Source organism: Leucoraja erinacea, chromosome 18 (genome assembly GCF_028641065.1).
Source record: "Leucoraja erinacea ecotype New England chromosome 18, Leri_hhj_1, whole genome shotgun sequence".
Classification (NCBI taxonomy): domain Eukaryota; kingdom Metazoa; phylum Chordata; class Chondrichthyes; order Rajiformes; family Rajidae; genus Leucoraja; species Leucoraja erinaceus.
The window spans coordinates 25,246,502-25,264,900 of NC_073394.1; the positions used below are offsets into that span (position 1 = coordinate 25,246,502).

An 18,399-nucleotide genomic window follows, 5' to 3' on the forward strand; every position below is an offset into this window, starting at 1 on the left:
AAAGATTAAGTATTCCACCCACATCTAGTGTGAAAAGGGACTTTGCCATGAGTCGAAAATACAAATTTTAGAATATGTAAGACGGCAGGAAATGAAGTAGTAATAGACCATTCAGCTCCACGGGCCTGCAATCTCATTCATTAAGATTGTGTTACCATTTCCCACTCCTTCCCCATGATCCACTGTTGATAAATTCCATTTGCTGTGCTCTCTTTAAACATGCCTGCTTTCGCTGGAATATGTATTATACATGCTGCATTTAAAAATTGGATTAAAATTATGGGTGTCAGAGGTTATGGTGAGAAGGCATGAGAATGGGGTTAGGAGGGAGAAATAGAACAGCCATGATTGAATGGCGGAGTACACATGATGGGCCGAATGGCCTAATTTTACTATCACTTATGATCTTTTGATTTGACGTGTTGGGTGATGTATTGCGGGAAAAATATCCATTAGTCCAAGTAATATGTCAGTCTGGTATCACCATTGATTTGAAAGTACCAGATTATTATAATTTTAATGCGATTTAAATATTTGTCAATCTCTGCCTTGAATATATCTCGAGTTCTCTGTGGTAGAGAACTCCACTATTGTCCCTTGAAGATAAATTTATCTTTGTCTCGATTTTAAAAGGGTGACACCCCATTCTGAAACTTTGCCCCTCATTATAAGCAGGGAGTGCGTTTCAATGACATCACCTCTGCTTCCCCTATCCTCCGATAACACAGTGAATTGAGTAAGTGAACAGCCTACACATCTGCAATAACCTTGCACGAGTCTGATGCCAAAAGGAAAGGCTCGACTGGAATGAGGCTGCTGGTGACCACAACCTTGATAGTTTAGGTTGTGGGGTGTGGATTGGACATCTTTAGATCCAAAGTTGATTTGTGTAATAACAACCAAAAACACAGAACGTAGCTCCAATGGAACACAACATTTACAATAGGTATGTTTAATGAGGATGCAGATGAGGGTCTTGGAAAGGGTCATGAATCAACTAAAAAGCCAACACTCCACTGAAAGTTAGAAGAGCACAACAATTTAAAGAGAAGCCAGGCAGAATAACAGGATCATGATTTTAGGGCCACCCTCCAGGCAGCTCCTGATAGAAGCATGCAATCATGTACAGACCCAGCAGCCAAAGTGGTTTCTGGATGGACATGGCTACAGTTCTGCTTTCTGGCATAGAGTCTAGTGGGTTGATTTTTTCTTAATGTTAAGGGGCCAAATGGGATATCACAGTTGAATATCTCCGAGAAATCATGAGGAAATGAATCATGGATTCCAAAGGACAAAGTTTCAAAGGTAAACAAAAAAGCTGGAGAAACTCAGCGGGTGCAGCATCATCTATGGAGCGAAGGAAATAGGCAATGTTTCGGGCCGGATTTGAGTATAGGAGCAGGGAGGTTCTACTGCAGTTGTACAGGGTCTTGGTGAGACCACACCTGGAGTATTGCGTGCAGTTTTGGTCTCCAAATCTGAGGAAGGACATTATTGCCATAGAGGGACATTATTGCCATAGAGAGAAGGTTCACCAGACTGATTCCTGGGATGTCAGGACTCTTATGAAGAAAGAGTGGATAGACTTGGTTTATACTCTCTAGAATTTAGGAGATTGAGAGGGGATCTTATAGAAACTTACAAAATTCTTAAGGGGTTGGACAGGCTAGATGCAGGAAGATTGCTCCCGATGTTGGGGAAGTCCAGGACAAGGGGACACAGCTTAAGGATAAGGGGGAAATCCTTTAAAACCGAGATGAGAATAACTTTTTTCACACAGAGAGTGGTGAATCTCTGGAACTCTCTGCCACAGAGGGTAGTTGAGGCCAGTTAATTGGCTATATTTAAAAGGGAGTTAGATGTGGCCCTTGTGGCTAGGGGGATCAGAGGGTATGGAGAGAAGGCAAGTACGGGATACTGAGTTGGATGATCAGCCATGATCATATTGAATGGCGGTGCAGGCTCGAAGGGCCGAATGGCCTACTCCTGCACCTAATTTCTATGTTTCTATGTTTCTATGAAACCCTTCTTCAGACTAAAGGAAATAGGCAACGTTTCGGGCCGAAACCCTTCTTCAGACTGATGTTTCAATGCTGGTTCTATTTTGTCACTGGTTGTGATTTCATTTAATCAAGTGAGATTTTGGCAAGCAGCTGTTCATAAAATAAACTTGAAAGCTTCACTTGATTAAATGAAATTACAACTCGTGACAAAGTAGAATTAGCATTTGCAACTTTAGACAGGCAATCCAAAGTGTCTATGCTTTTTCTTTAAACAAACCAAAACATTTTAGATCATAGGATCATAAGCGATAGGGGCAGAGTTAGGCCATTCGGCCCATCAAGTTTACTCCATCATTCAATCATGGCTGATTGATCTCTCCCTCTCAACCCCATTCTCCCGCCTTCTCCCAGAACCCCTGACTAATCAAGAATCTATCTATCTCGGCCTTAAATATATCCACTGACGGCCTCCACAGCCTTCTGTGGCAAAGAATTCCACAGATTCACCACCCATGACTAAATAAATGCCTCCTCATCTCCTTCCTAAAAGGACGTTCTTTAATTCTGAGGCTATGACCTCTAGTCCTGGACTCTCCCACTAGTGGAAACATAACATGCTCTCCACATCCACTCTATCCAAGCCTTTCATTATTCTGTATTTCAATGAGGTCCCCCCTCATTCTTCCAAACTCCAGCCAGTACAGGCCCAGTGCATCAAACAATAGTAAGCTAATAACAGTAGGTCTCTGTTTATTACAGGAGAGATCAGTGAAACCTTCAGAAACTGGACAGTGGAGGGGCAGCATTGTCATGTGAAATGTAAACGTGGTCAAAAAACTAATCTTGTCTAATTACGAGATTGAATTAGGAAAATTGTGGTTATACGTGTGCTGATATTGCCGAGGGTGAGATTTAACAGGTCAAGACCAGGGGAAACTATTTCTGTACTATATTCCATTTATAATTTAAAAACCATTCAGATACTAAAGCTATTTGTAATATATTGTACTTACATGTGGCTTCAGAAACATTATCTGAGGTTATCTGATGAGGCCCACTAATTGTTGCCACTGTTACAATGTACAACCTTCCAGGTCGTAGGTCACTGAATACCAGTTCGGTTACTGAATGTCCCACAGTGTTAGCTTTGTGGTATCCTCCTCTATCTTTTATTTCAACTGTGAAATTTTCAACGCCTCCTGGTGGGAGGATCCAGGAAACTTTTAATGTATCAGTTCTGTTCTCATTGCTCAGAGAGATGTTTTCAGATGGTATTTTCACAGGTTCTGTGCAAAAATAAAGCAAGATAAGTGCATTAAAGCAAGATAATATTACAATTATACACAGTGAATAGGATTTGGAAATATCCTACCCCACATTTTGTTCTTTTTTTCCAATCTTCCAATTTTCAGCATTGATTAACATCTTTTACAAATTGAACCATTTTCAGCTCCAATGAGCAGCAATGTTACAAAATTTTGAGAATTAAAAAATCTAGTCTGCAATTTATCCCATCAGATAAAACATAAAAAGAAGTTTAATTTGACACCTAATTCACTTTCATATCTCAAGTATTTAAAAAGTTATGGCCATTTTCATACTCGGAAATTAGCATCTTGTTCCCTATTGATTTTCTATGGACATAACAAAAAAGCTGTGATCGTGGACAGTCAAAAGCCCATAACTTTCTTAAAAATTAAGAGAACTGAATGAGATTTTCAGTTATCATAGATTGAAGCATTCTGAAACACATATAAAACAATCTTACTTGGATGACCTGAAATTAAAGCATATAATTAGTTAGTTACCCAATTGGAGCTAATTTCAAACTTCAATTACTAGATCTAAACATCTATCTATTTCTTAATAAATGATTAACATTTTTAAATAGCCTAAGTGCCCAAATAATATTCACAAATAATTCACAATAAAACATGATTTTAAAATCTAATTTACATTAATTTATAGGCCAAATGGAAGGAATTTAGTGTTCAATTGCTGTAAATTAAAGTAAATTTAAATCAGCTTTCTAGTGGGATCCTGTGAACGTGCTGGTTTAGAACGTACACATTGTGGTAGATTTGTGCCCTCAAATGCCCAGAAAAATACTGCGGGAAAAAGTGGGCCCAAAATTAGCTACTTGCAACTTTAAACTTTGTATAAAGGGATCTTAAGAAGCCCTTTATAATGTAAAAATAAACAGCCTACCTTCTGTTGTCCCCTGTATGAGATCCGACCCGTTGCCGGCGGTCGGGGGTTTAGAGGTTAATTTTTAAACTACTATAACAATTATATAAAGCCCTTAAAAGTAATAATAGCTAAGGCGACGGAATCTTCCAGCGATTTTTCGTTAATAATTAACTAGGCTGAACATCATCGATTTGAACAGCCTAGGGGAAATCGCGTTTTAAAAACCCGCCCCCCTCTAAACGGCGCCAAAATCGGGCTGGGACAGATTTTCTGCGACGCTTCAGGTAGGCTTTGCAACATACCTACAATGAGGTCTTGACTGAAATGTTAATTCCAGCCCATAATGCTGTTAATCTACTGGTCCATAATTTCCTAAATTACACTTCTTAACACTACTTTGAGCTGATGAATTTAAGATATCTTACAGGATCTCAGTGTTACACGATACATTATTTAAAGTTTATATTTCATTAAACCTTGCTTCGAAAAAGGAAATAACGCAATGTAGATCCCATCCTTTTTCATATTGAACACAAATACTTCAATGTTAGCTGCTACAGCTATGTGCATCTGTCAAATCTTTTTCACCTGATATTTGGGATGGATGGCAGTGCCATGAGCAACTACTTAAACCATTTTCCATTCTTCCCCATGGGCTGGAAATCACAGGTTATGCCATGCACGGTATCATCAACTGGAGCTTCAAATGCAGTTCAGACAATTCTACACCTTAAAGACTATTAAACTGATGCTAAATGATGAACTCATATGGTTCACAGTCCCTTTTCATAAGCCTGCACCAATGATTTAATTTATATCATGTCCAGGTTGGGAATTCTCTCCTTGGTTGTATCTTTGCCTCACGTAAATTCAAAAGGCAATTATGGAGATATGAACTTTTTGTGATTGATTGTGAATGCTATACATTGTAGAGCAATAATACTCTCTGATGCCAATACAACATATTGAGATATAGTTATTCAAAGATACTTCAGTAATACCTCATTCATGCGCATGTGTACTGATTATACACATATTATGTGTAGCTATATCACAGTTTAATTTAATTTAGGGCAGGTTTGAAGGGATATCGACCAAACGCAAGCAACTAGTGTAGCTGGGACATGTTGGCCGGTGTGGGCAAGTTGGGCCGAAGGGCTTGTTTCCCCATTGTATCACTATGACTCCAGAGATATAGTGTGGAAAAATGTCCTTTGGCCCACAGAGTCCACACTAGCGATCACCTATACAGTAGTTCTATCCTACACATGTAGGGATGATTTTATGGATGACAATTAAGCTACAAACCTGCATGTCTTAGGAGTGTGGGAGAAAGCAGAAGCACCCGGTGAAAACCCATGTGGTCACAGGGAGAACGTATAAACTATACAGGTAGCATCCATAGTCAGGATGGAACCCAAGTAACTTGTGCCGTAAGACAGCAACTCTACTGCTGCACCACTGTTGCACCCATTTTATTTTTTATTATATAGTTGCTCATGCTGCTATTTATTAGCTTATCTTGTATTCCAAACACATGTCAATCCTGACAACTCTCATCTGCTGTCTCCACACATTCTGCAGCAAAGTCCACCAAAGAAAACTTAGATGCAGCAACCTTTTCTTGTCTGTCCCTCAAAGACACAGCAAATCAGTCTTTTAAATGTCAGCTGGTAAGAATTCAGGACTAGCATGTTCCCGAGAGATGAAAAAGAATCAAGGCAAAGTTCTGGAACCATAGGTAAGTTTAGGCAAAACGTAAAAGTGAACATATGTAAGGTTTAGGAAGTTGAAATCAGATAAGACACCTGCGGAATATAAAGGAAGCAGGAAATAATTTAAACAAGGAATTAGGAGAGCTAAAGGGAGCATGTTGGATTAAGGAGATTCAAAGGCATTTTATACGTATATTGGGAGCAAGAGGGTGCTAGCAAAAGCGCAAGTCCACTCAAGTTGAAAGAAGGGAATTTACGCATGGTGCCAGAGAAAATGGGTGTGGTGCTAAATGAGTACTTTGCTGCAGTATTCACCAAGGAGAAGGGCGTGGATAATGAGTGAGATCAGGGAAGGATATAATGATATTAAAGGGCATAATGATATCAAGGAGGAGGAGGTGATGTTGGATGTATTTAGAAAAATAATCGTTGATTTGTCCCCAGAGCCTGATAGAATCCATTTACAGGGTATTAAGAGAGGTAAGCTGGGGTGTCAACAAAGACAGGCCACAGGAGAGGTCTCAAAAAATAGCTAATGTAGATCCTTTGTTTAAGAATGGCATTAGGGATTATTCAGAAAATCATAATCTAGTGAGCCTAAAATGGGTTGTAGTAAAGCTATTGGAGAGGAGTCTAAGGGACAGGGTTTACTTGCATTTGGAAATACTTGGATTATTGAGGATAGTCAGCTTTGCACTGGGGAGGTCTCACAAATTTGATTTGAATGTTTTTGATAGATGGATGAGGGTCGTCCACAGCTTGCTCATAGAAGTAAGTGTGGTGGGTATTATTTTGATGGGAGGTCTGTCACCATGGTGTTCTGTAAGGATCACAGCTGGGACCCCCCTTGTTTCTAACATAAATAACGGATGAAAATGTAGGTAGTCTGATTAGAAACTGCATTCAACATGAAAATTAGTGGAATTGTGGATAGCGATGATGGTTGTTACAGGATACGGCATGATTGTAAATTGATTGGCGGAGAAATGGCAGATGGAGTTTAATCCAGACAAGTGTGAGGTGATAGATTTTGGGAGATCAAATGCAAGAGAAAGGTATACAGTAAATAGCCGGCCCCCTTTGGAGCATTAATATAGAGGGGGATTTTGGGTGCAAGTTCATAGCTTCTTGAAAGTGGCAACATAAGTGTATAGGATGGTAAAGTAGATGCAAGGCATCTTTGCTTTCAATGGTCAGGGCATGCAGTATGAACGTTGGCAAGTCATGTTGCAGCTGTATAAACTTTGATTAGGCCACATTTGGAGAGTTGTAATTCGGGTTGCCATTTAGTCGGAAAGATGTGGAAGGTTTGGAGAGAGTGCAGAAGTGGCTCACCGAGATGTTGCCCAAATTGCAGGATAGATCAGACAAATTTGAATTGTTTTCTATGGACTATCAGAGGTTGAGGAGCCACATGATAGAAGTATATAAAATTATGAGAGGCATATACATTATTTTTCCAAATGTGGATAATCTTCTTTCAATAATTTTCCTATCCTGATGCAAGGCTCAATCTGTCATAACATGGAATACCCATGTTACGCTTCTTGAACAAAGGAACAACACTGGCTAGAGAGGCTAGAGAGTAGATTCTTTTGTAAACGGGGAGGGATTCCAGAAATCGGAGGTGCAAAGAAACTACGGAATGCAGATGCAGGAATCCCAAAAAGTTAATCTGCAAGTCGAATCCGTAGTAAAGAAAGCAAACGCAATGCTATCATTTATTTCTAGAAGGCTGGTATATAGAAACAGTATAGTATTGTATAGTATATCTTTATTGTCATTTTCCTGAGTACTCACATACCCAGAGGAAACAAAAAAACGTTGCTCAACCAGTGTCCATTCAGTGTGCAGTAAAAAATAAATAGAAATAAAAATACATATATCATGAACAAATTAAACACTCGTACTCTCTTTAGTACTCTCTACTAAACATCAACAGGCGTTTCGATCGGCAGCGGCACGACAGTGGCTCTGCAGCAGTGTGTCCAGGTTGGTGGTTGGTGCGCAATACTTTGGCAGGGGGCAAAGTCCGTTTATCAGCATTACAGGGATGTAATGCTGAGACTCTATAAGGTGCTGGTCAGGTAGCATTTGGAATATTGCGAGCAATTTTTGTCATCATATCTGAGGAAGGATATGCTGGCTCTGGAGAGGGTCCAGAGGAGGTATACAGGAATGCTCCCAGGAATGAGTAAGTTAACATATGATGAGCATTTGACAGCACTGGGCCTGTACTCGCTGGAGTTTAGAAGAATGAGGGGGGGTCTCATTAAAACGTTCAGATAATGAAAGGTTTGGATAGTGGATGTATAGAGGATGGGTGTGGAGAGGATGGGTGTGGAGAGGATGGGTGTGGAGAGGATGGGTGTGGAGGATGGAAGAGAGGATGGTGTGGAGAGGATGCTTCCAGGATGGGCGTGGAGAGAGGGCGTGGAGAGGAGAGGTGGAGAGGATAGGCGTGGAGAGGATGGGTGTGGAGATGACATGGATGTAGAGAGGATGGGTGTGGAGAGGATGGGCGTGGAGAGGATGGGTGTGGAGATGATGGATGTAGAGAGGATGGGTGTGGAGAGGATGGGTGTGGAGAGGATGCTTCCACTGGCGGGAGAGTCTAGGACTAGAGGTCATAGTCTCAGAATTAAATGACATTCTTTTAGGAAGGAGATGAGGAAGAATTTATTTAGGCAGAGGTTGGAGAATCTGTGGAAATCTTTGCCACAGAAGGCAGTGGAGGCAAACTCAGTCGATATATTTAAGGCAGAGATAGATAGATTTTTGATTAGTCAGGGGTTCTGGGAGAAGGCGGGAGAATGGGGTTAGGAGGGAGAGATGGCCATGATTGAATGGCGAAGTAGGCTTGATGGGCTAAATGGCCTGATTCAGCTCCTATCTTTTATGATTTAATGATACGAAGATCTCAAACAAAGCCATAACAATTTCCTCCCTTGCTTCCTACAGTATTCTGGGGTACATTTCAAGAGGTCCTGGGATTTATCCACCTGAATGTTCTTATTTTAAAACATTCCACACCCCCTCTTTCTCATGAGAGGGGAAAGTGTGGGGCAAGTTATTTGTTTACACAGAGAAAATGAGATGCCTGGAATGCGTTGGCAGTGGTGAAAGCAGATAAGATGGTAACATTTAAGAAGCATTTAGACAGCCACATGAACAAGCAAGTAATAGATGGACCATATGTGGGTAGATGGGATTAATTAGATGACATCATGAGTGTCTTAGACATGTTGGGATGAAGGGTCTGGTCCTGTGCTGTATTGTTCCATGTTGATAATAACAGTTTCAACCACTGTTGAATTACAAACTGAAAGACAATAGACAACAGGTGCATGAGTAGGCCATTTGGCCCTTCGAGCCAGCACCGCCATTCAATGTGATTATGGCTGATCATCCCCAGACTGAGAGAAAGACTGAAAGACTGAGAAATGAATACCGGAACCCTACATTGAGTGGTTTAATGTTAAATGAGAACAAACTTCTTATTTTGAACATTAAATGCCAATTCTATGCAGTTAATTTGATTCTCAAATGCCAGAGGATTACCTGTGTAGTTGGCTATATCGACAGATTCTGCTGGAGTACCATCCTCGGCAAGTGTGGTAACAGAAAAGCTGTAGTTGGTTCCAGATGTGAGTCCTTCCACAGTCACATTGTTATCATTTGTGGTTTTATTTCCATTGCCATTTGTGGGTGCTGGGTTTCCCTCTGTCACCACTCTATATGTGTATACTTCTTTATATTCCTGTGGTTCTGTCCATTTTAGGGTAATGCTGCTTGTACTAAATATCAGTATTCGCAAGTTCCGAATGGGGTTTGGCTCTGTTGATAAAAACAATGAAAACATATTTTCTGGCTAACATTTAGTATGGACATAGCAAACCCAAAGACCTATTGGATGAACTTTCAAAAATAGAACTAAATCAAGTTAGAGTTAATGCAAACATATCTCTGTACAGATATTAGCGACCCAATAAGTGCTCTTTGTAATCCAAATGATAGACTGATTTTTAAAAAACAACAGTAGAAAAGTGCAGTTTGTTCAGTGATTACAACCAGCAGGTCAACATGAGAGACAAAATGCCAGCGGTAAAATCATGTTATTGTTATATTTTAGGCAATGGGAAATTAAGTTATCTGTGCCCATCATTATGCTTGTGTAACAGCCTTAGATATCCCATTCATCAAATAAACTGCCTATAAAAACCAAAAATTGACAAAAGGAGAAATCAAGAGAACACAAAAGGAATTTCACTTGCTAAAAACCCACCAGAATTATTAATTTGCCTACCCAAGTTTTAGAATAATGAAATGAAACTTGAACTGCAAGTACAACTTTAAGGGATAAACATCAGCACTGTTCAAGAACCAAGAAAGCTCATTTGCAGGAGCCGGCACAAGTCAATTGTTCATTAATATTCAGCAAAACTATTCATCATGAGCATATCACAATGCTGGTAGTATTTGATATATATTCCCAGTTGCTCATGATCATGAGCTCAACTTTCTGTACTAGTTTTAATAGAATTGCCTGGTTTGTTTTGCTAGTTCAGATATAACAGCAGAGTGGTTATGTTACTAGATTGATAGTCCAGATGGATGGACTGATAATTTGGAAAGCAGAATTTAATTCCCAATGTGCATGTTACTTCAATTAAGTTTGTGAAATAAATCTTGAATAAAAAGCCAGTATCATTTATTATGACAATGAAACTTTACAATTTTCCTGTAAAACAGAATAATGCCCACACAGGGAAGGAATTCTGCATTGTCATTCACCTCGACGATAGGCAATTCCTGATATAGAGCAACATGCTTATTAGATATGATAAGGCATGTGGTTGACTCAAACCAGCATGATAAACACAGAAAAAACAAACAAACATAGCATCAGACTTAAACATGACAAAGGCACATCTTGACTTAAAGTCATATAGTAATACGGGATGTAAAAGGTCCTATGGCCCAGCTTTCCATGCCAACCAGGATGGCCATCTAAGCTGGTCTCATTTGGCCAAATTTGGCCCATATCCCCCTCAATCTTTCCTAATTTAAAATCTTTTAATTGTTTTTATTGTATTTGCTTCAACCACTCTCTCTGGCAGCTCGTTCCAGAAACACAACAACGTCTGTGTAAGAAGTTGCCTCTGAGGCACCTTTTAAATCTTTCCTATCTCACCTTAAATCAATACCCTCTAGTTTTTGATACCTCTTACCTGGGAAGACGACTATGTGCATTACTCTTACCTATGCACCTCATGATCTTGCATACCCATATAAGATCATTCCTCCAAGGACTAAAGTCTTAGCCTGTCCAACCTCTTCCTTCCACCCTAGCAACATTCTTGTCAATCTTTTTTGCACTCTTTCCAGCTTAATCACATTTTTCATAAAGAAGGGTAACCAAAATAGTGCCCAATACTGTAAGTGTGGCCTCACTAATGTCTTATACAATGTGACATTTCAACTCCTTGCGCCATGCCCTGACAGATGAAGGCCTGCATGCCAAACTCCTCTTGACCATCTTGTCTATCTCTAACACTTAGACTCCTCATTTCCACAACATTTTGCAGGGCCATAGCATTCATTGTAAAAGTCCTAACCGATTTCCCAACACCTTGTACTTATCAGAATTGATCACCATTTGCCAATCCTTGACCCACTTACCTAGCTGACCCAAGCCACCTTCCAGAACTTGATCTAAAGATGACGCACATATCTCTGCAAGTACAATTTCTTCCCTAGCTTCCTACCAAGATGACTCGATTTCCATTTTGATCATTTGTAAACAGTTCAAGGTCACGCTACTTCCTACAAGCCAAACTGCTCCCCGACTGATACTGCTCAGTTGCTCCACAATATTCCCCGACGTAGAGAATCAGACAGAAGATGGCATTGCTGTGCCTTCTGTATATTAATGAAGGAACCTTTTTGGACAGTTAACAAATACCACCATATTTAAACCCTTTGCACTGCAGGTGATAAGTCAATATAATGGAAGTTAAAAAATCTCCCACTAATGATTCCCTATTATTCTTCCAGATATCTGTAATCTCTGTACACATCTGCTCCCCTAATTCCCACTGACTATGTGGGGGTGGAATTATCACTATGCTCTCTCCATACGCTTATTGATTTGTACTTATCATGTTGAATGTCAAGGTAGCAAAGTGCTTGTAAAAAGGGTACAGAATCAAAGGTCATCCTCAAGATCAGCATGGAAATGAATGATGAATAAGTTTATTGGCCAAGTATTCACATACAAGGAATTTGCCTTGGTGCTCTGCCCTCAAGTGACAACATGACATACTGTGACAGTTAGGAATGATACAAAAAACATTAATAATAAAACATTATTGATTAAACATGTGAATTAAATAAAATACCAGAGTAAACTGAGGCATTGCTGTGGCTATAGGAGGAAATTGCAGCACAGTCACAATTCCTCAGCATTATAAGGGGAATAAGGCAAGGTCCAGAGTTTTTGCTGGATCTCAAGTGCTCAGTTGTTAGATGAAATCACTTGACATGAATTGAATGAAGACACAAGTGAGACTGCAGATGTTGGAATCTGGTGCATAAAACAAAATATTGGAGGAACTCAGTGGGTCAAGACGCATCTGTCAAAACCAGATGATGTTTTGGGTCAATTCCTTATGATGTGAATTACTCTGCAATGATGACTAAGCCTTCGCTTCCACATATGTTGTTTGAACTGCTGAGTTTCTCGAGCAGTTTGTGAATGGACTAAAGACTGACTTCAGAATCCCTCATATGGTTATTTAATCTCAATACAGTTTTGGCTCAAATATAGATTTGTAAATTAGACCCATCTCATTAGACAGTCATTGGTAACACATTATTTAAAAAAATGATCTGAAGAGACAATTAACTGATGAGAAAATTGATGCAAGATGTACTTTCATGTATATCCAAGTTCAATACTCACGCAAGTACAATATTTTCCACTGTAAGGAAATAGCAAAGGACTCGCTGAAAGAGAACTACACCTTGCAAAGTGCTCTTGTATTAAGATTCACTTTGATAACATGAACATTTTCATTTTCACTGTCCTTATTACACTTACTGGTGAAGTGCTTGATCGACTGATTTAGACTCAGCAGTTGTCCAGGTCCAACGGTAGCCACAAAAATAGTGTATTCCGTCCCAGAAATTAGGTTTTGAATTGTGGTGGCGTTTGTAGGTGCATTTACAGTCTCTGTAGTAGAACCATTGGTGTAGATTACGTTGAAGGAACAACATCCATCATCCATATCAGCAGGTGCTCCCCAGTTTAATGAGATAGAACTGGTATTGAAGTTCAACACACTGATAGCACCAGGAGGGTTTGGAACTGAAAGGGGAAAGAAAGTACACAGTGGTTTCAATCGGTACTAATATATGCAGATTTTTGAAGGGTTTAGTATTTCTTATTTGGAAACGCTGATTCCAATATGAATCAATTCATCATGCATCAATTTAAATGCGGTCTCACAAATATCTTATACAACTGCAACATTACCTCCCAACTTCTATACTCAATACTCTGGCTGATGAAGGCCAAAGTGCCAAAAGCCTTTTTGACCACCTTATCTACCTGCGATTCGACCTTCAAGGAGCCATGCACCTGTACTCCTAGATCAGCGGTCGGCAACATGATTCTGCATAGGGGCCAGGACGCGTGTCTGTGAGCAGATGGCGGGCCACATCTATCACATGTACACATGGATCCCGCCCCATCCCGTCCCGGATGGCAGGCATCAAATCACGTGTTCACACAGATCCCGCCTCTTCGAGGACTCCACATGGAGCACTGGCCCCTAGTTACTGGCGCTCATGAACACGGCATACCTACGGACCATTGGCTTGGCTCTGTCCTGAAGGTGGTGGCTCAAATACTCACACTCACTCATCCCCGGCCTATTGACAACCCCGATCCCGACAGTGAAGCCCAGACACGGAAGGTGCGCGGCCGTGCAGGCGGCTTTGCACAGGTTGCCGTATAGCCAGAGCTTGACACTCATCGGCATCCGTGGCTCCGCCATCGCGTCCACTAGCGCAGGCCTCCTTGCGTCACCGCGCCTGGGCACCGCGGCCTCGGACCCAGGCGGTACCATAGACGACGGAAGCTTGCGGGCTGGATAATTACGGGGAAAAAAATACGCCTGAGGCCGCATTCGGCCCGGTGGCCGTAGGTTGCCGACCCCTGTCCTAGATCCTTCTGCTTTACAACACTACCCAAAGGCCTCCTATTTACTGTGTATATCCTGCCCTTGTTCGAATTTCCAAAATGCAACACCTCACCTCTGCGTTAAATTCCATCAACCATTCCTCCGCCCACCTGGCCAATTGATCCAGATCCTGCTGCAATCATTCATAACCATTTTCACAATCTGCAAAACTACTAATTTTTGTATCATCAACAAACTTGCTAATCTTGCCCCCTATGTTCTCACCCAAATCATTGATGTAGAAGACAAACAATAACGGGCCCAGCACTGAACCGTGAGGCACACCACTAGTCACAGGCCTCCAGTCTGAGAAGCAACCTTCCACCATTACCCTCTGCTTCCTTCCATGGAGCCAATTTGCTATCCATTCAGCTATCTCTCTTTGGATTCCATGCGATCTAACCTTCCAGAGCAGCCTATCATGCGGAACCTTGATTAACGCCTTACTGGTCCATGTACACAACATCTACAGCTTTGCCCTCATCAACCTTTTTGGTCACGTCTTCAAAAAAAATGAATCAGATTTGTGAGACACGACATCCCACATACAAAACCATGCTGACTATCCCAAATCAGCCTTTGCCCATGTAAATGCCTGCATAACCCATCCCTCAGAATATCCTCCAATACTTGCTCACAAATTGTTTTTAGAAAAATGCACCATCAACTTGAAGCACAGTAAAGGTGGCCAAGACAAAGGCCTGGAATCAGAATATCAAAATCAGGAAAACAAACATTTTATAGTTTACTTTAGTTTGCAGATAAAGCAATGGAAACAGGCCCTTCGGCCCACCAAGTCCTCACTGACTGGCAATCCCCACACATTAACACTGTCCTACACACACTCGGGCCAATTTACATTTATGCCAAGCCAATTAACCTACAAACCTGTACGTCTTTGGGGTGCAGGAGGAAACCGAATATCTTGCAGAAAACCCTTGTGGTCACGGGGAGAATGTACAAACTCCGTACAGACAGCACCCGTAGTTGGGATCAAAGCCACATCTCTGGCCCTGAAAGCACTGTAAGGCAGCAACTCACTGCGCCACAGTGCCATCCTTTATGAGGGTGGATGTGATGGAAAGGTGAAGAGCAGTTAATGGTCTCATTTTAAATGCACAGGTTTAAATCGCGTTCTTTATCTGTATGTGTTTTATTTGTTTAGACTGAAATAAAACAAGGTTCAGTAGCATCAAACCAAATTTCAAGGCAACCCGCAGTGCGTGCTTAGCATTGTGATCAATTACAATCAAATGAATCAACGCGCATCCAATCACAAGGATGTGTCGACACATAAGTGAGAAACCTCATTAATAATCAGCACTTAGTGAGAATGGGACAGTGTTCATAATTGATACTTTGATTATTCAGTAAACTACATTTCTATGTTGATTATCAACTGCTTTGGGACAACCTAAAGTAGTATGTCAAACAATTATAATTTTCTACTCTTTCTTCTTGGGCAAAACTCTTTCCCACCAACCCACAAAACAAAATCTGGATCAAATAATTAGTGCTAGTGAAATGCAACAGATTAAATTAGTCATTCACGGTGATTTAACTTCCTAAACCTGGCAAAGGATGCTTAAGAAAGTGTTCAACATATGCAATTTCTGATGTGTAACACAAATTCAATTGAAATTATTCTTCCCATATTCCACATACCTGTTATGCCCTGCACATTCCCAGAGGTTACATTAAACGGTCCGCTGTTTGTAATCACTGAGACATTGTACACCCGGCCAGGTCGAAGACCAGGGAATTCTACCGTAGACGTGACTTTGGTACTCTCGATTTTCTTTTCCAAATTTATCACGTCTTCAACAACAACAAAGTACATCTCTACGTTGCCAGGTGGTTCATTCCAGGAGACTAACAACGTGTCCACCGTTCCATTGTTACTCACGGTGATGTTTGCTTCTGGTATCTGTTCAGGTTCTGAGGAATTAAAAAAGTTTTTAAGTCTTCCAGGAGGATTGAGACTCAACACTTATTTGGCAGGAACGTACGGTTCCATGTGAGGAAAGTAATATTATTCACCAAATAAAAACACAGAAACATCTCAGCAGAGGAGTAAATCTTGAATGGGGTTGCAACTGATAAGAATGTATTAGAAAGACTACTAAACTAAATTCTGCACATACTCAAATGTTAAGCTCAAAAATTAAAAAAAGGGTGGGGGGGGGGGGCGGGATCGCGGATCAGCAGTTTAAGCTGTATCTGAGGAAAGAACATTTCAAGTCAAGTTTAAAGATGAGCTGGTATACATCAAGCTTACATTCACCACTGAAATAGTGCAAGCAGCCAAAGGCAGAGCAGGAATAGCACAGAAAATTAAAATGACAGATACTCTCCGTAGAGTGGTGGTGTTCAGCAAACTAGCTTCCAGTTTGTGGGTGTTTTCATCACTGTAAATTAATTTTTTCCTATAATTTACTATAAAGAGAAGCCATAGCCTGCACAACTTACGCGTGTAGCTGGATATCTCTACGCCATCCGCCTGGATGTTGGCTACCTGTGTTATAATTGTGAAGGTGTAGTTGATTCCAGGGGTCAGGTCTGTCAGAGTCGCATTTTCAATATTTACAGTTACATTTTGAGTGTTGGCAGGTTTCAAACTTTCTTTCGTCAATACCAGATATGAATAGTTATCTTCATATTCTATTGGTTGTGTCCAATTCAAAGTTACAGAGGTGGTATCAACCTTAACAATTTGTACGTTGCTCACCATATTTGGTTCTGTAGAGGATAAAGAAAAACAACTTTATTGATGAAATGCTCCAGGCAAACCTATTACTGACGATAAATATACTTTAGAAACCTACAATGGCTCAGATATTATGGTTAATGTAAAACAGATGGTGCCAAATGTTCATTACATTTGCATTTCCCCCGCAGAACTTCTGTGGCGTTTTTGTACTCTTTGTTCTGTGTGAACAATTTAAGGGACTGCACATTTCCTTGACGGATCCATGTTATCAATCCTTACTAAGAAAAGCAGGCCTGGAAATGTGTCTACACTATTGATCAAGGTTTTAAATGTTATTCTGTAACATCTAATGCTTTTTGAAAGGCTCTTCAAAATGTGTGTAATTAATAATAATAATAATGTTTTGTTTATAGGGACAGTGCATATTAATTAACATTTGCATGTAAATATGCGAGATTGTAGCCAATCAGTAGCTAATTTCCGTCTCTAGTCCCAGGCAAAGGTAGGTGAAGTGTCTTGCCCAAGGACACAACGACAGTACACACTGTCGAACCGGTCACCTTCAGGTTGCCAGCCGAACACTTAGCCCATTGCGCCATCTGTCGTCCTAATTTATTGGTGAAATTCTAAGGTGAGAGAGACGAGATTTAATTCAAACCAGAGTAGCTACTTTTTCCACTCAGAGGGTATTGGGTATATTGGCTGAGCTGCCAGAGGAGGTATTAAGGCAGGTACTCTTACAGCATTTAAAGGCACTTGGACAGGTACATGGAAAGAAGTTTTAGTGGGATATGGGCCAAATTGGATGAGCTTAGTCTCAGGTTTTAGTTTAAGAAACAGTATAGAAGTAGGTCCTTTAGCCCACTGAATCCTTGCTATCGTTGATCACCCAATCACACTATCCCAATTTCTCATCTACTTCCAACACAACAGGGGTAATTTAGAGGTCAATTAATCTACAAGTCTGCACATTTTCGGGATGTGAAAGGAAACGGGAGCACCTGCAAGAAACCCACACAGTCGCAGGGAGAAGATACAAGATACAAGATTCAATTTATTTGTCATTTGGACCCCTTGAGGTCCAAACGAAATGACGTTTCTGCAGCCATACATTACAAACAAATAGACCCAGACACAACATAATTTACATAAACATCCATCACGTTGCTGTGATGGAAGGCCAAAAAAAACGTATCTCTCCACTGCACTCCGCCCCCCCCCCCCGATGTCAGAGTCAAAGTCAAAGCCCCCGGCTGGCGATGGCTATTGTCCCGCGGCCATTAAAGCCACGCCGGGTGGTGCAAGGTCGCCGACCGGGTCTTGGTGTTAGAGCCCCCCGCGTGCGCTCGCACAGTCCCGCGGCCATTCCAAGCCGCGCGGGGCGGTGATGTAAGGCCCCGCTCCAGGAGCTCTTCGACCCCGCAACTCGGGCGGGAGAAGTCGCCGTTGCGGGAGCCCTGAAAATCGGTGTCCCTCCATGGACCCGCGGGCTCCCGGTGCTGCTGTCCGCCAGACCCGCAGTTGCAGCCTCCGAA

At 41.1% G+C, this 18,399-nt stretch overlaps 1 protein-coding gene across 1 annotated transcript in view; it reads right to left on the reverse strand.

Annotated features, from left to right (window-relative positions):
- The window catches only part of LOC129706006 (titin-like), a 174,445-nt gene that overhangs the window by 33,459 nt on the left and 122,587 nt on the right, over window positions 1-18,399 (reverse strand). The window contains 5 exon segments of the mRNA XM_055649976.1: window positions 3,017-3,289; window positions 9,470-9,745; window positions 13,011-13,277; window positions 15,820-16,092; window positions 16,624-16,893. Of these exon segments, the coding sequence (XP_055505951.1) occupies window positions 3,017-3,289; window positions 9,470-9,745; window positions 13,011-13,277; window positions 15,820-16,092; window positions 16,624-16,893 (1,359 nt within the window).